General features: G+C 35.8%; 2 protein-coding genes across 2 annotated transcripts in view; both read right to left on the reverse strand.

The window, feature by feature from the left end:
- Nucleotides 1–25,002, reverse strand: part of LOC118265771 (protein fem-1 homolog B) — an 87,683-nt gene that overhangs the window by 4,690 nt on the left and 57,991 nt on the right. The gene's annotated exons all lie outside the window — the stretch shown is intronic.
- The window catches only part of LOC118265789 (uncharacterized), a 62,640-nt gene that overhangs the window by 2,716 nt on the left and 34,922 nt on the right, over nucleotides 1–25,002 (reverse strand). Inside the window, exon 5 of the mRNA XM_050695193.1 lies at nucleotides 24,249–24,462. Coding sequence (XP_050551150.1) covers nucleotides 24,249–24,462 — 214 coding nt within the window. The remainder of the gene's footprint in view (nucleotides 1–24,248; nucleotides 24,463–25,002) is intronic.

Genomic DNA, 25,002 nt, shown 5'->3' on the forward strand with positions numbered 1-25,002 from the left:
GTTTTTTTAGGCTTAGGAATGTAAGGGTTGTTGGGCAATCAGGGATTGGGAAGATTGAGAAGAGTGGTAATGGGCCTCCAGTAACCTCAATCACACAACGAAACACAACGCTATGTATGTATATAATAATATCACTAAAAATGTCTCTTAGATCAAATTAGCCTCTTAACCGTCGATATAATGCATTGGGTGCATTATTGGTCATTATATCCCATATTTAACTAAAACAATACAAGTTCCCATCCTTGTATGCATAAACAATGTTCAACAATGAAAGTTCTGATCGGAAACCTTGCTCAGCTAACGGTACAGAAACCTTCAAAAAGAGATAGGGGATAGTGGGTTGGGTTACCATGAGACTTACAATGTTCTTGACCATTCATTAAGTAATAATTAAAAAGTTTTATCACCGAGTCCATCGGTGTAATAACACAGTTATTGTTTAAGTGAAACATATAACTATAATTAAGATACGAGGTAAATAGGTCAATCAGAGCAAAACTCAAGATTTAATAGATATTGCTAAGTAATAACTTTTAATTAAATGTTTAAAAAGAGATTATCGTTATCGTAAAATATATACACGTTTGATTGATCTGGTTGTGGTTGAAAATATTGGTTTTCTGTTCGGAGAACAAGTTTGGTTTCAAAACTGATGATGGCTTTATTTATTTTCGACCCTTTTATAATTTTCAAGGAGAGGATAGTTAAGACTATTCTTGTCTAAAAGATAAAGATAAGATAAGATATATAAGATAATTCTTCTTAAAGGTTTTGCACTATCTAGTGTCAAGTAACAAAATGCTTTTCCACCAGAGATCTGTTATGTTGCTATGCTAAAGATGTAACAGGTAAGCTGTGAAACTATGTGACCGTTTCCACTTATGCTACTATGTACCTGTGCGAAGAAGATGCGCAGTTCGAGTATGCATTGACTTTTCTATTCACTCGTACGACTAGTATTAAAATATGATTCATCTGGGTTGTCTTTATTCAGCTTTAGAACACAGATATAGTTGTCATTTCAACACGACTGTGTGTCACAAGAAAAAAAAACAATTAAAATGAAATAACAATAAAACAAAAAGTTGTGTTAAACCGATATCATAAAATTAATAGTCTTACAGGCTGTAAGTTCTTGGGAAATATGTGTACAAGCGACAATTACTATATTATTATTTAATACTTGGATACATATAATTATATCTGTTGATTGGATTTGCAATATAAGTTTCCTTTGTAAAAGTGTACCGGATGTCAGGAGCCAAGGTTCTGACGGTTGTTGAAAACCAGATAATTCATTATGTTGTACTCATATAATACAACTTTCATAATACATAGTTATGTGGTAAATAGGTGAATGCTGAGGATATGGCTGTTAAAGGACAATTATTTTAAGGTATTTTTATTAAAAAAAACTCAGTTTTAATTTTTTTTTGCATTGATCAGTAACATATTAAACTATTTCACGATAACGTAAAAAAATCACGATACCGTGTGAAAAAATATTTCACGATACCTGAATAAATAAGTAAATAATACAATTTGTAAAAATAAACAAACGTATAAAATTCTGTTACTAAAATAAGAGTGAAATGAACTATTGAAGTATTATTCTAAAATCTAACAAGGGAGTGTTTAACAAGTGAGTTAAACTAAAACGAAAATAAACAATTAATTAAACATAATACATTATCTTCTAACATTGGACCAAGCCCGCAAATTAATCTTACTAAATTACTGTAAAATTAGACAATTTGAACAACTAGTTAATGTTTAACAATTACATACTGCATTCTGCAACTGTGCCGAGCCTGTGGAGGCTTTAGTAAATGAGGCATCCAAGTTTAATAATGGCAGTGGCTTAGTAGCTATGCTTACTCAGAAGACATCGAAGAGACATCTTTCAAATGGTAAGCTTTAAAGTCCTTTCAGTGTTTTAATTTTTATTACATCACTGGGAATGCCAGTGATGTAATAAAAACAGAAAATCCCCGCGATTCAAAACTGATACGCAATGCAACGTCATGCCTTTTATCCTCGAAGGGGTAGGCAGAGGTGGACTTTGCGGCACGTAATGCCATTGAACAATGTACATTGTACACTCACTTGTTACCAGTTGTATTATAGTCACATGTAATAGGTGGTGAGCTTTGCCATATACCGGGCACAATTTCAGACTCCGAGCTACCACTGAGAAATTCGAAAAACCGAATAAAGCCCATTAATACTTTGCCAGACACGGGAATCGGCTTGACCAGCGAACCAGTCTAAATTAAAACTAATACTACTGATAGAAACAACAAATGAATGAAGAACTAAAAATAATCATCAAAAATCACATTTAAAACCTTAAAATGCATTAAGAAGCCCTGTAAATAGGACACACGCTACACGGTGCGCTGTGACAAATGATAGCCAATCCATCCTAGAGCCGGCCGTGGCGAGCATGACTTGACCTCAGTATCAGAGCTCCAGTCACACTTATGTAAGACAGAACACATTTCATTGTCATGCACACTGCTTCTAAATCAATCTTGTTCATTATAAATCTTGTCAGTTTGATAACATCATTGTATGAAGCTCATTGATGATGGTGTGGTGGCTCTTAGATATTGTTCTTATACATCTACATAAATAAACTAAAGCCTTTGTCCCATGGCAATAGACAGAAACTTCAGAGCGTCTCCTGTGTAAGTAGGCACGGATAAAATTCCATATGATAGTCTTCTTATCTATTACGTTTATGGTGAAGATTAAAATAAGTAAGAACCTTAAGCATCTGTAGCAATTGTCTATAGAAACGAATCCTAAAGAAACCCAAAGTCTATTTTGAAAAGGTTTTGAAAAACCATTGTTTTATTTAAGAACCGTAAACATTAGATTTAGATTTCAGCCATGATCATCCCACTGCAGGGCAAAGGCCTCCCTACCTTCCTTCCACTCCTCTCTCTTTAAAGCTTTTTACCGTAAACATTATAGTTTTCAAATTGGTCAATTGGAGGACTCAGAAAACCTATGTTTAAAATGTTTGATCAGTGCCCTTAGTACGAGTTTACTTTACGTTTAAAGTAATCGAAACGAAAGCGCGTTCGGCACTCTGACAGACCGACTCGAATAAACCAACCAATCAAAGCGCCGAACCTCGTTTTGAGCAAACTCATACTAAGGGTACTAATGATAAAAAGATGGTCATTTTAAATATAATAAAGCCCACACAGTTCGTGCTGATGCGAGGCTTCAATAAATTGTAGTATAAACTTTAGATCGGATCACCTGTCTTTCAATAATAATATATTGAATTTAATCGTTTGTGGCAATCGTTATTGTTATGTACATCTGCTTTTACGGTCCGTCACGATTGCATTAACGGATCCTATTTAAATTTATAGTACACTGAATTATTTATTGACAACCTTGGGTTTGAAGCTGAAAGGAACGCCTGGTAGCAGCTATATGTATTAATTTTTGATATTAATTTCTGATAGTAATTGACTTATTTATGTAATAACGGTGATTAGTTAATTGGTTTTGGTTTTACAGTAACGTTAGTAAGCCTGCAAATCTCGAAAGCATGGTTAGCCTTTTTAATGCAATGCAAAAAAATATGCTTTAGTTCACAGAAAAATATGCTCTAGTTGGATGTAAAGGAAATGCAGTGGATTTCTTCCTAGAATTAAAAGCACAGAATTGATGACGAAGAACGGTACCAGAAAAGCTTTCATAAAGTAAAACTCCTTAGAAAGCCAAGAAGTTTAAAATTCGGAAATACTTAATAAATACCTAATAACGTAGCGTCACGCCTTTTAGACCCGAAAGGTTAGGCAGAGGTGTACCTGCACTCTACGGCACTTAATGCTGTACAATGTAGCCCCACTATTCACCATTTGTGTTAAAAGTCCCATATAATAGGGAGTAAGCCTATTACCATATATTGGGAACAATTCCAGACCCCGTGCTAGTACTGAGAAATTTTCAAAATACCGTAAAGCCACCCCGTTATACTTTGGCCGACCCGGGAATCGAATTCCAAACTCCTTGCCCGACAGTTGCACATGCGACCACTCGACCAACGAGGCAGTCTATTATCTAGGCTTATTGCAAGAAATCATTAACAAAATATACCAGATAGAAATAACAGAGTTTTTGCATTTTGTAGAATGTGTCAAAATAAGTCCACCATAAATAAAAACGTATTAAGTAAATTTTGCAGTTAATGATTTCTTGCAATAAGCCGACGATATATTGGTATCCATGAAAAATAACCGATTGTCAGCTTCTAATAAATAGTTAGCTATTATCGTTTGTCCATTCTCGCCACAGGCATTTACAAATATGGACACAATGACCAGACACTGACCTTTCACTAAAGCTTACTTAGTGTAAATTGATTGCATTGTTTGTCAAATTAGTTGAAACTTGAATATAATCGTTGGTAATTAGTTACAACGATGACCGTGGATTTGCGAAATTGGGTACTTGGGTAGGTAGTTGCGTTTTCTTTGTGGTGTAAGGTTTTAGGAAATATTTTTAATACAGTTATGTTATAAGTAATAGTATTGCACATTAATAGGTAAAAATGAAAATCATCAGACGGACTCTAAAGTCCGTCCGTCCGGACGGACGTCACGCAACGTCACGCCGTTTATCCCCGAAAGGAGGTAGAGGTGCTCATTACGACACGTAATGCCGCTATACAATGTACACCCACTTTTCACCATTTGTGTTATAAGTCCCATGTAATAGGGGGTGAGCCTACTGATATATTGATCAGACGGACTGATCTTGCTGAAATATATGGATTTCCTATCGAACTTTTAAGATCGATAGATAAACCAAGATAGAAGACTATCGGTTATCGCCAACCCGCATTGAGCAAGCGTGGTGATTAATGCTTAAACCTACTCCGTGTGAGAAAAGGCCTTTGGTCAGCAGTGGCCGCTTGTGGGCTGTTTAGGTATGTGTATCAAGACTTATTTCCTTAAGTAACAGCTAAAAAAAATATTCTTAATCATTTGGATCCACAATTATATCTGAATACGACGTATCAGACGTTATCCAGCAAAACTGTCAGTAAGATGATGAAGCAGAATCACCATCACAATAGCTCTCTCACAAAAATGATGATCAAGCGAAAAGCACCTTAACTGACAACGTACAAGTCAATATGATTATAAGTAACAATGTATAAAATATGCCTTAAGGCACAGTCAATGGACACACTTTATTTATTACATAATAAATCACATAAGGTCCATAGTTATGCAAAACAATTTGCGAACTAATGAGGTAATATGTCAACTCAATGTTACATGGTGATCTTAGATGTTAAGCGTGGGCTTTGGCCAATTGTCTTGGACTTAAACTGGACAGTGGACACTACTTTCGTTATTTTTAAAGGTCGCATAATGCGATCACTAGGTATAAGGTCCAACCAGGGCTGTTTAATAAAATAATACCAGATCGTAGACATTTATTGATATTTCTATAAATATGAATCTCTAGCATGGCTTGAAACTAGTGGAATTCCTCATCAAACCGTTACGTGATAACGCGCTTTTTCTGCAAAATACTGACACTGTAACTGATTCTAACAAACGAGGCAGAATAAGGGGGCGGCTATACCCAACAAGGGATGAACCTCGATTGACCTAATAATGGTAATAATCCCTGATCTCTTTGAATCAAAATCGAAATGAAAACTTGCAAAAACGACTCCAATTTTGAAGTAAACCAAGCTATGTGCCCTATACTTGTTGCGTACGTTGACGGTCAACGTGTACACTCGTGTTGTTTATTTCTTCTGTCGGAATGGAATGCGGGTATGGACCTGTTGCAAAATGGCGACACACCTTTACAGAGCTCCATGTGCTGCGTACATTACTTGGGCTTTTCGGAAACACATCAGTTTTATCTTTTTATGAGATAGAGGTTTTATCGTATCGTTGTTTTTATCATTGCTTTTTGACACAGCGTGTTGATCATTGTTTTCTGTTGGAACCAGTTGTCTAGTCTTTTTAATTGTGTATTTTTTTATGTCTAGAACCCTCAATTCTTTTCCTGCACAACATTTATGTGATACACTGTTACAGTACAATTACACCAAATCCCAGCACTTAGTAACTTTAATTACTTACACTTACCGCCGTACTCAGAGTCATTTAATGGCTACTTAACCTTGTACTTAGCAATTATTTTCTACACAAAATCGTCACTAAGGAATAGTTTAAATAATCATTAAATGTCTCTGAGTGCGACAGTTAGTAACATTACAGAAAAAGTCCACAGAAACTAACTGTAATCAAAGAATGCAGTTCAACGACATGACCCTGCAATAAAACCAATTAATCATGAACACATCAATCAAGCGATAATCAAAACTAACGCAATATTTATGTCACAAGTTAACGGACAATATTAGCCAATCAGCTTTCACCTGATGAGCTTAATGCTCAATTAAATGCGCCTGCGTCGACGTCCGTGACGTAACGCTCAGATGATATTTGACCTCCAAGTTTGACGGACGTATGTCATGTCAAACGATGACGTGTGTTTTTGTTGTTTTTTTTTGTATGTTGTGAAAGGTAAATAATATGGTATAGTTTATTTCTAAACAATACTTATTTTGTTTCGCTGTCTTGTCTGCGTGATATGTATCTAATTAGCGTGGCAGAAAACAATAAGCTTGTGCATTCTCTTTTTTTATAGGATAGACTTAAATGAGCAATTCGCACGCATTCTTCCTCACACGCTACTCTATTGTAGATACTATAGGTAGGATTTAAACGACGAAAAGAAAGAAGTGCGTAGTCTATCGTTTCAGGGATCAAAAGTTATACCTAATTTTGCATTATAAGTAGCAAAAAACGTTTGTTATTTCAGTTAAGTTCAAAATATTAACAGTTTTCAAAAGTTTGGGAATCCCAATGCAGTAATTTCGGCATGTGAATAAGTTTCGATTTTACATAACAACGTGGTGAGCTTTACCCATGATTCAGCAGGCAGGTAACCTTTTGTTAAATCACGTAACATTACAAAATAAATCCCCAAAAACTCCTGAATGAATCTACTTATTATTACAATGAATATTAAGAGATAATGTTAGTTTTAATTATAGGTGAAGAGATTTTTTTTAGTTTAGCATTCTTTGAATAAATAAAAATAAATCTTTAGCTCTTTGCTGCAGACCCCTAAATAAGTGATGAAGACAACTTCCACTGACTATACAAAAAAGACACTTAAAGGGTTAAGCCCTCACAATATAGGTAAACATTTAACAATATTCTCTCGCTTTTTCTGGTCGTTCCCTCATGACTGAAGATCGTGATCATCCTGAGACGTTGGCTCACCTGTCTGTCCATGGTATCCGCAGCATTCTTCACCACCATCACATCTCATCAATTCTTAACAATATTCTACCCAACCATTACATTTGTATACTATGTACTTATGTATTTTCCATATACATAAGTACATAGTATACAGTAAACTGGTCTTTTAGCTCCACACATTAGCGTGGTTATCCGAGAATGCGACACCTAATTAAATAATTGCGAAAATGACCAACGCCGACACCGAGACACCGACCACCGAACGCCGTGTCAAGATCACCAGTAAATAACGTGGCGTAACTATTGGAATATTTGCTTTTATAATCGCCTCGTTGCTTAGCTACGAATTACATACAGATATTTATATTGTCGGTTTGTTTCTTAGTATATATTTTACACTTTATGTATATTTTACACCGGAGCTGCGGACTACCTAGCGGGTTTACCGGGGCTCCGGCTCGAAAAGCAAGAGAAGGAACGGGTTGGTTTTTAGTCAGTAAGAGTCTGACACTCCCTCTCGCCTCGCCCAAGGCGGGAGAACTCATTGGATGATGTTCACCCCTCAAAAAAAAATGTACATTTTACAATGGTGGACCTAATGCCAATTAGGCATTCTCTAACAGTCAACCTTAGGATGATGCAGAGAAACAACAGTAGGTGTAAAAGTTTGAACTTTAGTTGAAATCTTTTAACATAAATTAATCAATTATTATATCCATACTTAACACAAAAACATACAATAAATATTACATAATATACGTAATACACAATATTTACTGAAATACAATGAATTTAAGGTAAAATCTGGGCACAAATTTTTCTATAAACGATTTTGAAAAGAGATACTAAAATTAGAGTATAATCAGCCGTTTCAATCAATAGTTTTCTGGGTCATACTGACATTTTCAGGCCCTAGTTGCCTTCGAATATTAGGTTCTAGGACACACCAATTTCCTAATGTTTTCCTTCGCCAATTTGAGCAGAAATTGTGAAACTAACCACACAAACCTACACCTTGTAGGTCAACCGCTGAACCTACAATTGGTGTGTACTGTAGTGACTTCACTATGCTGACTTGCAAAGTGAATTAAAACCTTATTTTTACAGATAGATAAAAAGACTTTATAAGATATAAGTAGATATAAAAAGCATATTTTTTGTTTTATCTTGTTAACCGTATTACTGGATTCCCAAAAACAAATTAACGGAATTACTTAACTTACAATCTGCCGCACTTAGAGACGTTTAATAATTACTTAAACGATTTTGTATAGAAAACAATTGCTAAGGACTGGGTTAAGTATCCATTTAATGACTCTGAGTACGGTGGTAAATCTTCAAAACAAAAGTCCTCCAAGTAATTCAATGTTAAAACAAAAACTTAACAACTTACAAGCACTATTTGTTTGACAATTTAACACAATTTCGTGATTTTTCTACCGTACCGTTTTATTTATATTTACTCTATACTTAAATGCCACATTTCGGAAATAACGAGCTTCTGTGTTTATTCGTCTGTGCTCGATTTAAGGCCAAGTGTGCTTGAATTCAGTGTCCGCGACTCTTGTAAATATTTACTTACATATAAACATAATAACGCCACTATGTTCAATAGGGATTGAAAGATTTGTTATTCCTTTTCAATATTTTTGTTTGTCACATATATACGAGTAATAGAGAATGATTCAAAGTCAGTATCGTAGGAGTTATTTCAATCATATAATATTATTGTTATTCCTGTGTCATTTGTAAGTGTAGAAACATTATTTGACCTAAGTATGTACCTCGGTTTTTCTATATAGGGTGACTGGTAATTTATATCCCACCCAAAACATAAATGTGAAAGGATGCCAAGTTCGATAATATTTGAATGCTTCGCCTATAAAAGAAGTGAGATCTAAATAAGTACCAAGTTCCATACACAGACCTCAGTTAAAAATGATATAACAAGTTGGCAAGTTTTCACACACTTTGTTATAAACCTACTAAACGCAATGAGTCAAGTATATAATTTTCTATTAAAACTTGCCAAGTTATATCATTTTTAACTGAGGTCTGTGTATGGAACTTGGTACTTATTTAGATCTCACTTCTTTTATAGGCGAAGCATTCCAATATTATCGAACTTGGCATCCTTTCACATTTATGTTTTGGGTGGGATTTCATTTATTTTTGTAAGGTTTATTTTCTTTTTTTCTTATTTTACTTTATTTTGACTAAATACAAACCTTCGTAACGAATTTTAGGTCGGTACGACCATTGGAAGATATAATATAAATTTTTTGTTTTAGTTCCTTAGGGGTATGAATTTACACCTTCATTATTTTTAAAACCGACTCACACTTGGCCATTTTCAGATTTTTTCCTTTACCTTGACCTAAAGACCTACCTCCATGCCAAATTTCAAGTCAATACGACCATTGGAAGTGGTCTAGGTTTTTGATGAGTGAGTCAGTCAGTGAGTGTATAGTAAAAATAGCGATTTTCTGACGTCAATATCATTAATGAAATTTTGTATTTTAGATAAGTAAGTAGATCTCGACAGATACTAGAAATTTCATATGCGTAGATAAAATAGATTTTGAGTTATAGGTGGGTCGAACTTGGCCCGAAATGGTTCGTGTAATATAACCCACGGCCGGTGTGTCGGTTTTTTGCTCGAACTTGGCGGACACACTGCCGTGTGTCTAGATAGGATTTTCTTTACAAAATAAACTTTTTTGTGTAGGTACTTATTACTTTTATTTTTATCACAATAAAATCATCTATTAATTACCAATCGCCCTATATACTAATTAAAACGTCCTACTTCATACCCAATCCGCATTTCATCGTAATCCTTTAACGCCCTTACTATTAGAGTTACAGATAAACCTATTCACGAGAAAGGTTCCCCACGCTTCGCAATCTAACAAATAAACACGCAGGTAACATCACGATCGAGTAGTCGCTAAAACAAAAGTACCTATGTACCGTACTTATTTCATGTTAGGTAGTACATCAAACCGCGATGTCGTATTATACGGCTCTAGGCTCCAGTGCGGAAATGTTCTAAGTTACATCATCCGAGCAGATTCTTACGCTTAGGTGCCTTCTATGACAAACTGTCTGTGAGAAAATATTCTTTCGACGTAAGATTGCTGACAGACAATCATGGTGGTGTATTTCCAAATTATTTTTATGGAATAGTTGGCTAATGAGCAGACGGATCACCTGATAGTAAGGAGACAGGTGCGTTGCCGGCCATTTAAAAAGGAATACGCTCTTTTTTGACGGTTTGAAGGTCGTATCGGTTCGGTAATCCCACCACCGACAGCTCATTCCATAATTTTGCTGTGCGAGGCAGAAAGTTCTCAGAGAACTCCCCGTGGTATAAGCGATATAAATGCTAACTTTTGGACGTTATAAAAATAACACTAGGTATATTATATATTTTACTTTCTAAGATTATTTAGACACCACTGACAAACGGTAAAGGAAAACATTGTGATATAATTTCTAATTATAATTTTCAAATCGCCAACCCACATTGAGCAAGCTGCAGTGGTTATTAAAGTTAAAACCTTCTCCGTGCGAGAAGAACCCTTAGGTCAGAAGTGGCTAATTAGTAGGCCGTTGATGTAATGTAAGTTAGGAACTGAAAATTAAAACATGAATGTAATACCGCAGTAAACATTATCAGTACCTCAGTAAACAGCTTACATCAGTCCCTTTCATTAACGAGCAATCGATATCAAATTTATTACCCTTCTATATACACCATTAAATAATAAGAAGTTTCTCAAATTCGGTTACAATTTTACGACCAAACTATCAGCTTTTATAAACCCTTTCAAAGTTTTAACGTTACTACAGATAGATACCAATTCTCTACAATATTTATGTCAGCAATCAACCTCGTTGAATAAACCTATTTGATAAACCGCTTTATTATTTTAGTAGAGGTATCAGTATCAATAAAAATCGTTGTGTAAAACTTTTAAACTACAATAAAGTGTAGAAAGCTTGAATTTGGTATGACCTACGTCGCTTTTGGGAACTGAAAAAAAATCCAAAAATAACTTCAGTGTGTAACAATGTTTTGTGTGCATAATAAGACGTAAATAATTATGTTTTGTGGATTAATTATTATATTGTCGGCTACTCCTGCCCTTCGAGCCGGAGCCCCGGTAAACCCTACTACTCTTCTCCTGTTCTCAAATGCGAAGTTTCGTTTAATCTTCTACAGTAGGTTTTATAATTTATTGTCTACTAAAAAATACTTAAAATTACGTTTTAATTTCATAGCAAAACCTATTTATTTATCTTCATTTCATTCGTTCATTTTTGTTCACGAAAGTTCGCAATAAATAGAATTGCAGTACGAAATCTGCGAAGTTTCGGATGAAACTTCGTTTTTCGTTGAATTAGAGTAGGCCCCCAGGTATCAGCCCTACTGGGCCCCATTTATGGTGGTGGAAATAAACTATACCTAAGTTATGTAATCTTGTGTTCATTAAGTTTACGACCGGATCACAGTGCACATCATTATTTACTAGCCGAGATACATGATAATTAAGTAAACAATTTACTAGACAAATCTAAGTCACGGATGCTCGCTAGTACTTTGTTTGAGATAAACTAGTTGATTGTAATGACTCTGTCGTGTATTTGTTAAGATAATGAAAATAATGATAATGATGATGACACTTATTATTATTAATTGTGCACTGTATATTGGACTAGAGGAATAAAATAAGATTCTTTAATCTATTATAGATTTTAGGATGGGACAGAGACAATTATAGGCTAGAATTATATCCTAAAAATAGAAGTAAATAAATTTGACTAAAATATGAGTTATACAATACTAGTTACACAATTTGGATTTCGATATTTTTTTCATGTCACGATAAAGAGAAATTGCAATACATATTCTTTTTTTTTCTTTTTTTATACCACGACGATAGCAAAAAAGCACACGGCTTACCTGATGGTAATGGTATGATTAATCTGCACTCGATTTTATATTAAAACAACCAACTAGCTGCACTTTATGATTGAAGCATTAACCGCCGAAAGACAACCACTTCATGATAAAAGAATTAACCGCCGAAAGAAAACTGTTGAGGGCAAATCCTCAGCGTCTGTCACAAGTGATTAAGTATTAGAATTCATCAAAGATACAGCACATAGGGCATGAATATCTTCTGAACAGAACCTTCGACCGCAACGCAAGAACCACAAGACCCATCTCGTATTGCCAAACAGCATCATTACATACGCACACGATATAATGCATTAACAATGAACAAACAAACATTTCGACACAGTAGTACATATTTTTCTATTGTGTGTGCATCTTGGACGTCAGTGTAGGGCTGTCCAAAGGTTTCTGTGTTCAACTTAATTTCTCTTAAGGACTATTTATAATGGACAGGAGTTTTATATTGCTAGACCAGAATGTAAAAAGGATTGTAGTTAGTAAAATATAACTGTCAATGGTGCCAATAGAAAGAAAATAAAGCTTTAAATTTGTTTTGTTATGGTATAAGCCGGTAAACGAGCATAACCTGATGGTAAACAATTGTCGCCGCAAATGGACACCAGCGGCGTTACAAGAGCGTTGCCGGCCCTTTGGCGGTTAGGAATTTAAGGTCTGTTGGAGAATCGGAGATTGGGAAAATTGGGCCTCCGGTAACCTCACTACATAACGAATTACAAGGCAAGGGTTATTTCACGTCAGTTTTCTGTGAGGCTGTGATATCACTCCGGTCGAGCCGGCCCATTCGTGCCGAAGCATGACTCTCCCACAATTATTCCTGTCTCATGTCATCCCATGTAGATGCGTTGTCATATCGTCCTGCATAGAGATGCAGACAACGGAGACGATTATCTGGATTAAATCAGCATGTTTGACATGAACAAGAATAGAATTGTAAAACTTCTATAACGCAAAATACTTATCAGTTATACCTCTACACAAAAATCATTAGGCTCTTCGAAAGCATCCCAAAAACATGACAGGTGCAGCTGGAACCACGCAAACGATTACTTTTAACCAGTTATTAAAGAGAACAACATCTGCCAACCCTAGCCAGCCGATCACCAACCGCTTCACGCTCAGCCTTCATTCATTTTGTCACATCCATCCGTTCTCCAGACCTTGGCTGTCGGGTAATTTGCTCCATACAAAGATGTTTCGAAACCTAATAACATAACGACACTCAAACCTTTGGTAATGGCCACAAATAAGTTTTAATGGCTACCGATTTTGCTGGTAATAATGGCGGCATTTCAATTCGGTACTAATAAGTTATGATCATAAATTGTCTATTTTATATATGCTTATAGTATTATTGTGCTGTAATTAACGTTTCTTAGTGATTTTGCTGTTAGTCTGTCTATGTTTGGGGCTAATTTGAATAATTGTTTATGGTTCAGTCGTTATGCGTCTGTAGGCTGTAGTTTCGCATTTTAGATTTGAATCTAATAAAATGTATTCTATACACATATCCTTCTTCGCTAGTCTCATCTACCAACTAAACACTTACTGCTACATATACTCAGAGTCTCATTTAGTAATTGTTTTCTGAACAAAATCTTTACTAAGGAATAGTTACAGTATTCGTTAAGTAGTCATTAAATATCTCTGAGTACGGCAATTAATGTTTGAAAGGTCTGTAATAAATACATATTAAAATAGAAAGAAATCAATCGTATTTAATTTGGTGTTACAGTAAAAATAGCTAAATAATGAAGTGTTGAAAATTCATAAATCAGACTGACTTCAAGCAATAAAATGCTTAAATATGCTTAATGCTTGTACACAACTATATATATATATGTGTGTATTTTAAGGTGGGCCAACGATAATTTATTAAATTATTTATTTAATTGAACATACAATTGCGACATTTTAGTTGGAATTTGTTAATTAGATTCTTACCAAATATTTTAATTATACCAATAAAACTAATCAGAATCACATACTTTGATAAATCAAGTAAGACGAGTAAAGTGAATTAATTATTTAGTTACTTAGGAAGTCTAGCTAGGTACCTAAATAAGAAGATGGGTAGGACCTAAGTATGCAGCAATGGTCCTAAGATGGTAGTGATTACCTAAGCTTAGCGAAGCCTACCTTCAGCAGCACTTGACTGATTTTACGTAGGAAGGAAATAACTTATTATAAATATAAAAGATAATCACAACGCTTTTTTTCAAGGAGCGTGCATATGACAAACTTTTGTCCGTCGAAGACAAAACTCAATTCAAGATCGTGAAAAAGATCTAATGAGATCTAGATTCAGCTGCCTAACAAGCCTAACTAAGAGTACAAGGTGATGCAGTTAAAGCTATTTAGTCAGATAAATCTCCCCCCCCCCTCCCATGCGCAGGCGCTTACAAAAACGTGCGTAAAGTAACGTAAGTTTACAAATCTGACCCTTCCTCAAAAGGTGTGAAGTTATTAGCCAGCAAGAATCTGAATAAATTACGACAGTACAGTCAAATACAAAACAGCAAATATAGCGTTACCCCATGGCATGCGTACGCGCAGCTCGCTGTTGCAACCGGCCTCGCCGCCGGCAAGGCAGCTCGCCGGTCAGTGATCATATGACTTCACTGCACAACTCTACAAGATGATTTACTTATACTATGTGTATATTATACGGACTTATCTTCTAGATGGTTTGGCTACGAATGAATCTGCATCTCCAGCTGGTATACCAATTTGTAATTAAGTAAGTTTGACTATTAAACTTGATTTTGTATTAATTCTAAACTAATGCTGTATAAGAAGTAAAATTATTTGTTACTTTTACCAAGTCTGCCCAGTTGGTTCGGTGGCTGGGCAACTGGCTGCCGCGCAACATGTTGCGGGTTCCATTTTTTTATGGAAAGGGTGGCAAACGAGCAGACGAGTCACCCGATGGTAAACGATCAGCGCCGCCCATGGACACCCAGAAGAGTCACAGTCATTCCGGCACGGATCAACTCCTTGTGTGATCCACAAATTGTTGTTCCGGGTCTAGGTGTCATGTGTATGTAATTTCATGAGGGTGACCAACATTAGCAAAGGATTTTAAACAAAGTTTAATAGGCAATCAATATCTTAGCGTATCTATTGAATTAACTTAATAAAGGCGTCAAGATTGAAAGGAAATACACAGCACGCAAGAATAGTTCCCTTAATTTAAGACAATTACAGTACAAATTGGATCACTTGCACAATAGTATTGTAACGCATTATGTAACTACATGTAAGGCTTGTAATAATGTCTGTATGTACTACGCACGTCAGTTTGCACATAACTTATGTGCTTATACAATAAATTGCTCAACGGCAAAAATATTGATTGCTTTTTGCCCATAGCTAATAGATTCGGTTCGTCCGCGTTTTCATGGGATAAAAAGTGTTTGTGTGTGTTTTCTGTGTGTTATTCTAGACCATTATCTAGCCCTGTTCTAAATTTCATCCCGAACTTTTCAGTCGTTTTGTCGTGATTGAATAACAAAGATACACACACTTACATAAACACACAACTTTCATATTTATAATATTAGTTAAAATTTGGATTACTCTGCTGAGTCTAATTATGAAGCTTGTAGGAACTACATCGAGAGTAATGGCTCTCCAGTTCCATGCTTTTTTTAGAAGTTTTGCTACCACGAATTAGTGTATTTTTAAATTAAAATCTATCCCTAACCATTGCATAAACTATGGTACGGTACTATTGTAGATCTACCAATATATATCGTACATTTTTTACTTTTCTACGCTTCCATAAACGTAACACCATTTTTTCTAGGTTCCCACACTTAGTCGATAAGATAACAGGAACAAAATCTAGGCCAACATAAACACTAGCTCCATATTCAGACGATTAGTATCGATAATAACAAACGAATTGCTAAATCGATACATCAATCATTACAAACGATTGCTTTGTATCGATACAATAATGTCACGAAACATAATATCTGACGTCTAAACGATTAATATCATTAATCGTCAATCGAATGCCAATAACAATATCGATTTTTATCGCGAGTTATATGTCAACTGTGTAGGGTAGAGATTTTTTATGTTTAAATGTTGTTGGATAAATTTATTAATATTTGATTAATTATTTATTAAAAGTGGTGTAATGTGCAGTCTGCCTACCCCTTCGGGGATAAAAGGTGTGACGTTGACGTTGAAGTTATTTGTTAAAACTATGAATGTAGATAATTAAATTAGTCAAACAAAAAACATACAAATACCTACGTTCAACATAAAGTGCCAACATATTTTTACTTCTTTTGTCAGTTAGCAACCACTCAAGCGCACGCTACACGGTACAACGTGTTGAAAAAAAAAAGAAGCCAACTACTATTACCAACGGTGGCGAAAATAATCAATCACAATCAATTATACACACTAATACCATATAATTAAGATTCAAGAAGCCAGAAAAAATAATTTTGCGAATTGACACCACGGAGTGAAGAGAAAAAGTTGCTTGGCAAGCTAAAATGAATTGTATTCTTTGGAGATACGGTTGGAATCAGGTGTAGAGATAAGTTGGTCGTGTTATATGCAAAATACAAGCCAGTGTTGCCACAGCGATCTTGAACTATATACGTTCACTCGCAAATGTAGTGGAAATAAAGTCGGTGGCGAGAATTGAGCAACTAGTAGCTCTCAATCCTCTTTCACAGTAAATATTACAAATCTTATACCTATATAGAGAAAGAAATATATATACTTGAATATATGAACCCACACAAAGGAAAATAAACAACAATAACTTGTGGTTTGACAAGGGTGCTTAACTAAGCAAGCAGAACATATATGGATGAGCAAAATGTTTTAATGACTTTCCGTAATTGGTATATGTACAATTGGACGTTAATTTGACAAGCGAATCAATACTCAATCAAATAAAAATTGAATCAAGGATGCAATTAATTCAATAGAAAATATATGTACCGAAATTAAGCTGTGTGGTAACGGCATACTTTAACACATTTGTCACGAGCACAGACAAACTGCCAAAGACCAGGCAACAACGATCTCTGATAGACCTGAAAACCTTTTAAACTGTGTGTTCCAAATTGCATGAAAAGCGTGGAGATTCTATCTAACCCTCCCATGTAATACTTAGCGGTAAACTATCCCTTTTTTTAGGGAAGAAAAACATCCAATGACTTCTCCCGCTTTGAGTGAAAAGAGAAGGAGTGACAGTCTTACTGGCTAAAAACCACCCTGTTCCTACTACTGCTTTTCGAGCCAGAGCCCCGGTAAACCCGCTAGGTAGCTCCGCTCCGAACAGCACTTACTTACATTTTGTTATCTAGACAATAAGTAATCATTAAATTAATTAGATTAACACCAGATACATTAACGAAACACTCAAGCTGTGTACTAAAAGCATCCATCTGAATAGTAACGTTTCGAAGTTTCAACTGATTCGTATCAGTGGTATAAGTACAGTTAGCTCGATGTAGAGACGAAACAAAAAATATGACCACAGTAAATCAAGTGCCCCGTTGGTCAACTGGCCATAAGTCGCAACTTGAGGTCGATTCTCGGGTCAGACATAAATATATCATGTGTATAGATTTTCGAAATTTTCAAGAATGGAATTTGCCAAGTATAATGCTGCGAACAGGTCATGAACCGTACATTCGTGCCAGATGTAGACTCACCCTTGGCCAATAAGCTCAACACTTCACATAGGACTCGCATGAAAGTGATATGATTTGATTTGACTCTCAATATAAACGAACGAAAATTAATCGCTTAACTCCAAAAACTGTGTGAAAACATTAGTCACTAATGGTAATGTAACTAATGTCCCAATTGCAGTTTCTAATTATTGGGATAATTGGGAATCAAACCTGATATCCGACCGCCTATCACGTATATCTTTAATATCTCGCCAAGAATGATCAGACGATAACTCCAGTAATATCTAAACAGCTACAAAATAAAACATGACTAACCATAATAAATCAACATCAATATTTCAATAGGAGAATGTACAAATATTTTAGCGCCATTTATAATCGAGTTACGAAGTCAGGACCGACGCACCGATGACCGATATCAGTTCTGCGATCACTATCACGAACTGTGGCATTCAAACTGGTTTTACATACTCTTACAACATATATTTCGGAATAGGCAGTGTCCAAAATATTTAGCATCGCTCTCTTAGTATATTTGCTTAAGCTATCTACTACTTACTTGTGTTGTAATTACTAAACATTTGTATACTAAGAAAGCATCGCGTCTCCTATTCTGCAAAAGAATGTCCAATAAGTAATAGGGATGATGACGGGGCATGAAAATTCAAAATCTGTTTAGTACGTCAGTTAGGTAGTGAAAATTAATTAGTCATATATGATAACAGTACTTAGATAAAACGAATCAAAGTTTAGAAGTGTGAACAAAAATGTCGTTTCTACATTATAAAACGTAACTAGAAATGACATCACGCGACATTTCAAATCGATATAATATATCTTCGAAAGAATTTAGTTTCCGTAAGAACATTAAAAAATCTTGTCTAATATTTTAAAATAATGTACAAGACGAATATTAAAATTAAAATAAGTCATCTAATCTGATCTGACCATCAAAACAGAGAGAATCACATCACTTCTTATGATAGAAACACATATGACCAAAAGTCTAAAATAAAAAGGAATGTAACCAAAAACTTAACGAACTTCAGTATCCTACCGACCTACAGATCAAAATATATTAAAATCGATTCAGCAGTTTGCACGTTAACGCAAACGAAACTCACTTACATACTTTGCATATCACAAACCTTAAGTATATTAATCATTTTAGTGCAAAAATTTATTATAATAGACTTGGTACAAAGATAACGATCTCCAAGCAATACTTCCATTAATATTCAAGATGCTACAAACATTTTCGAATACTACAGTAAAATATCAAGGCTATGTGTGCTAAAATAATCTAATATAATATGAATAAACATAAGATTTCCTAACTTTGCAACTTTTAAATTCAAAATAGATTTGCAAATGCAACTGTGAAACTGTTTTAATTTTGGTGGTCCGATAGGCGAAATGAATTTTAAATAATCTCTTTAGAGGTTATTAACTAAGTAACACTTGGAATCGTCGATCTAAAAATAGTAACTGCGGTGGGGGTGCATGGTAAAGTCAAAATCAAAGTCAAAGCATTTTGTCAATTAAATTAATTCTTAATTAGGCACTTTTGAAACGTCGAATTGTATTGTCCGTCATTCTATCTATCAGAGAAGCTAGGTGCTAATTCCAAAGCTGTAGGGCTACTCCGGTTCTCGAATGCGAAGTTTCGTTTAATCTTCGGCCGTAGGTTTTATTGATTTCTAATAAAATTACTTAAAATAACAGTTTATTTTTAATTTCATATCAAAACCCATTCATTTATCTTCATTTTAGAATTTTAGTATGAAATCTTTGAAGTTTCGGATGAAACTTCGTTTTTCCTTGAATCAAAGTAGCTCGTGTAGCTTCGAATGGAGAAGAACGAGCAACAGGCACCATTTTACAGAAAAATGTTTTGTTTTTTTTTAATTCATTGCCCATAAACTGTAAATTAGCGAGCTATAATGCCATATTACGCTGCAGTTTACTGTTCCATATTTTATACGATAACATCAATACATTAATAAATCAATCAACAGTTAATTAATTCGCTATTGTCTATTCAGTACTTAAGTGTCTTTCAGACGGAGTAAGTTTCGGAATGGATAAAATTAGAATTTGCAAATATATGTACATACATACATATTTGTGTATGTTCAATGTTCATAATATGTGAACACAATTTATACATATTTGTGTTCCAAAAAATAGGAGGTACTTTTCAAATGTTTTTAAGTATTTGACCGGGACCGAGACAGGGAGCAACTCTTTTTAATAAACCTAATCATTTTAAACTGCTTTTTCGAACCCGCCTATCATACGTGCGGAATATAACAAATCTTTTTATGTGTGGCTAGTAGAACTGATTCCTGATCCGGAGAAGACATCGGATGATTCCCCTCGTAAAAAAGTAGGGGAAGCCTGTAGTCTAGCAGTAGACCATCAGGGGCTACTTTTTTTTTTTGAGGGGGGAAAATCATCCTATGACTTCTCCCGCCTTGGGCGAGGCGAGAGGGAGTGCCAGACTCTTACTGACTAAAAACCACCCCGTTCCTTCTCCTGCTTTTCGAGCCGGAGCCCCGGTAAACCCGCTAGGTAGTCCGCAGCTCCGGATCAGGGGCTAGTTATGTGCTAAATTTTGATGAACTAAAGTTTGGATATTGAGTACTCTCTTAATATTACTAGCTAGCCAACTCCCCACAACTAACACCGTGTGAACCCGCCGATACGAGTCCATAACATTACATATTGCAGGCACGTGACCGAGTAGCAATGACCGAGTTGTCAACCTCGTTTGGTATTCGGAACTGCATCGCTGAATCATCTATATTCCTCCAGTTACCGACTTGTGACTTGGAAATGTGCGAGAAATGGCCTGTTAATAGATATTATTGCCGATTGTTTGTCCAGGAAAAGTAAGTGGTGAAATTATCTTGCTAATGTTATAAGTAAATGTGATTTATGAGGATGTACAGATGAATGTTTGTTACTCATTTACTCAAAACAACTGTACACTGTAAACAACGAAAACGAAACTAAAGTTCTGCGCTGATTGGCCGGCGCGAATGATCCAACCAATCAGAGCGCCGAACGCGCTCTCATTTCGTTTTTGTTCAACGTAAAGCAAACTCGTACTAAGGGTTCTGAATGGATCCGACATAGATTATAGACTGGAATACATTTTTCACCCTGGTAACGCGAGGCAGACCGCGGTGCACTACTAATTTCATAAAGTAAGCCTTTATCGCTGGGGATTGGGCAGATGTGTATCACTACACATGTGAACAGCATGTGTAGTGAACCTAGCTATATTGGCCAGGAATAAAAATTTATTTTTGAATATTTAATCTACAAGCTAGTGAATAATATAACTGGCAATCACTACAAGATTCTGCATGTTCGAGTAACTAATTAAGCAACTAATTAAATCTAAACGTGTTGTTCGTCACGCGAGCTGTCAGTCCATGGTATCCTGTGATGATGGTACGTAAAACATAGAATTTGTAAATAAAACAAAAAGCTATCAGCCATTGTTCCAACATCATCTAATCTCCTAATCACGATAGATCGACACGCCAATTGATACGGTGCGTTGTTACGTGTTTATTTTTACCGACTTCTACAAAAGGAGGAGGTTCGGATGTTTGTTGGTATAGCACCGACTTCTAACCTATCAGTTAGTTACTTATAAAGAGTCTTTTTAGAATTTTTAGTTTTAAATTCAGTTTTTTAAACGCAGTTTTTTTTAGTTTTCAATGTTTTTGGATACTCGATCGTAAGTATTAAACATGTATTTAGATTGTACTTCGAGTAAAATAAGTTTATAGCTCTACATTATGAATGTAGAACTTCATTCGAATCATCATCAACAGACGACAGACTACCACAGGAATTAATAGGTTTAAGCTTGCGTTGTGTTTCATTGTGTAAAACTCCAAATAACAAAAGTAGAAAAAAATCTAAACAAAAATACGATGACGAGTACACCACACTACTATCTCGTTAGTCAAGGAGCTGCCAATCATCCGTGGGTGTCATGTACACAAGAGCTCATTAGACAAGGAGCCAGTGGGGTTTCGTGTAACTACATCAAAGAAATCGTTACCAGATACTTGTACTTATCCAAATTATACATGACCATTTAATTCTCTGATTATAAACAACCAAGCAAGTCAACCTATACCTTTCCATCTTAATACATTTTCAACTTTATAATATCTGTATTTGAGTTGAAAATCCATTAAAGAGTTTTGTTTGACAGGAGGAGGTTGATGTGCTGTTATGTACTAACGAATAGTGATGTTACTGACGTTATCGCCAATTATTTTCATAATTGCCGATAGCGTCAGCTCCTTGATGGCGGCACTAAACAAGTGCCTGAGTAAGCCACTTGTTTAGAGTCGCCTGTCAATTTAATTGATTTTGATGTAAGGTTTTGTTTACCAACTTAGCGTATAGTATGACTTTTGACAGCTTGCTTAAATCATAATACATTTTTTGTTATTCGGATAGCCTTGCGATGATATCAGACTCTGATAATCAGAGTAAAATATATATGTCGGTATCATTTCTCGCAGGTGTGTGTTGTAAAGGGTCGATCAAGGAATTACTCATTACAGTAATTGGACCTCCACTATCCTCACTCACACAGCGAAACATAACGCAAGCGTTGTTTCACGTCGGTTTTCTGTGAGGCCGTAGTATCACTCCAGTCGAGCCGGCCAATTCCTGCCGAACATGGCTCTCCCACACGAACGTATTTAAAGGGAAAAATGCTTACACTAGATTCTACGCATACAAGTAAGACCCGCGGTGCAGTAACTAGCATTTATATTTACGCAATAAACTAACAAATTAACCGCTTCCTTACTACAGTTTACTACAAAGTTGTGATCACAATCTTTTCACCTGAGCGCCGATTGGGGTCACCAACTGAATACTAATTGCATGGACAAGTTCATTTTCATTCTAATGTTTCCTTTACAATTATGTGTTGAATCGACCATTTACATGTATTACATGGAAATTTCAAAAAATTATCGGCAATAAACTGTTGAAGCGATTGGCACGATCGCGATGGCTAGGCAACTGGCTGCCGTGCAACGTGTACCGGGCTCGATTTCCGCATGGAGTTGTGTGATCCACAAATTGTTGTTTCGGGTCTGGGTGTCATGTGTATGTGAAATTGTATGTTTTAAACGCACCCACGATACAGATGAAAACTAGTACGGTATGTGTAATGTTTAGCTGTTATGCATATAACAGCTTTTCATATATACTCAAAGTTGGTTTTGCGATGATTTTACACTTAGGTAAATATTATCCCAATTAATGAAGACGTCCATATTAAATGCACATCTAATATACATAATCCTAATGTTAATAATAACGTATGGTCACACTACAGTCAGTTTTATAATAGCGGACCCTATTACGAGGACCCGCACTCTCGGCGGTTAATGAGTGCAATAAAAATAAAAGAACGCAATCTTTAGTTCACGCTTTTAAGGCCACGCACGTTGTGTACAAATAATATGAAGCCAAACAACTGTAGTACCTTCTTCTTTTTTATAGAATAAGCCGGTAAACTAGCAGACGGATCACCTGATGGTAAGCAATCGCCACCGCCCATGGACAATTGAAACACCAGAGGCGTTACAAGTGCGTTGCCGGCCTTTTGGGAGTTAGGAATTTAAGGGTTGTTAGGGAATCGGGGATAAGAAAGATTAATAAACCCCTTTCCTACTTAATACTGGGACCTCCGGTAACCTCACCCATACAACGAAGCACAACGGAATCGGTGATAGCGTTTTTTGATAAAGTCCTAACAATGAGAATAGAGATTCTAAAGCCTTATAACTTAATAAGCTTTATAATTATGTCCTCGTAAATTAATTATTATATTTTCGGCTTACTCACGTAATTACTTGATGAGGAACTCTACTATCGCGATCAGTAGAAACGCGACGTGTCGTGGAATGCTGCTCATGAGTATAAACCTCTAGCATGGCTTGAAACTAGTAAAATTCCTCGTAAAATAACTACGTGAGCAAGCCCATAGCATAATAATTAATTCAGTACCTATGTCTCACGAAAGTTATAATAAAATGTCCTCGTAAGTTATTCTTAACCGTCTAATTTTAGAATCCTTTATTGCAAGGTCAAAAGAAGTCTTTTGTCTGGAAGAAGATTAAAACATCATGATTCACCAACCACACTCATCTCTTCTTGAATAGAAGACAAGCATCCAGGATAATACAACAAAATACTACAGTTACTCACCAACAACGACATTTCAGTGTTCTTCGGCATCATGGTGACGTCACCAGGTCTGACTCCTGGCCCGCAGTATGGCAGTGATGGTCCTCTGTTGGGCAGTCGAGGCGGAGGCTCGTGCAGTGCCAGCAGCGCTGCGTGGAGACGAGCTCGCGCTGCACTGATACCACCAGCACCCCTGACTGCAGCTTCCACCACATCGTTTACGTCTTTCTCCCATCTGATGGTATTAAAAGGATATAGTGTTATAATAAAGCTGATAATAATCATAGGGAAGTGCTTAAAGTGTGATTACTGAGTCAAAGCATTTGGTAGGACAAAGTTTTCAAATAATAACACTTGTAAAACTAACAGAAATACATTTTAGCTTAAGAACCTCAACCTAATAAAATGGGATTTGTAGAGTATCTGGAGAAAGGAATACACTTTATATACACGTCAAGGACATGATTGCAAGAAATCACTCAATACTCCGTGATACTACTGAGAAATTTTCGAAATACGAAAAAGCCCAGTACTACTTTGCTCGACCCGGGAATCGTACCCGAGACGAAGTAGTCTTTCAAGAAATCCATTTAAGGATTGTAATTATGTACTCAAAACTTTGAAACTAAACATCACACTAGATTAGCATACTTCAGTGTAGTATTTGCTCCAAGATTTCACTTCAAAGATATCTAGTGTGTAGCTAAAACACTGCTTATCTAAACTTTTCCCAAGCCGAGATCAACGTCCCCAGCTGCGATACAATGTAAATGTG

Source organism: Spodoptera frugiperda, chromosome 7, assembly GCF_023101765.2.
Source record: "Spodoptera frugiperda isolate SF20-4 chromosome 7, AGI-APGP_CSIRO_Sfru_2.0, whole genome shotgun sequence".
Taxonomy (NCBI): Eukaryota; Metazoa; Arthropoda; class Insecta; order Lepidoptera; family Noctuidae; genus Spodoptera; species Spodoptera frugiperda.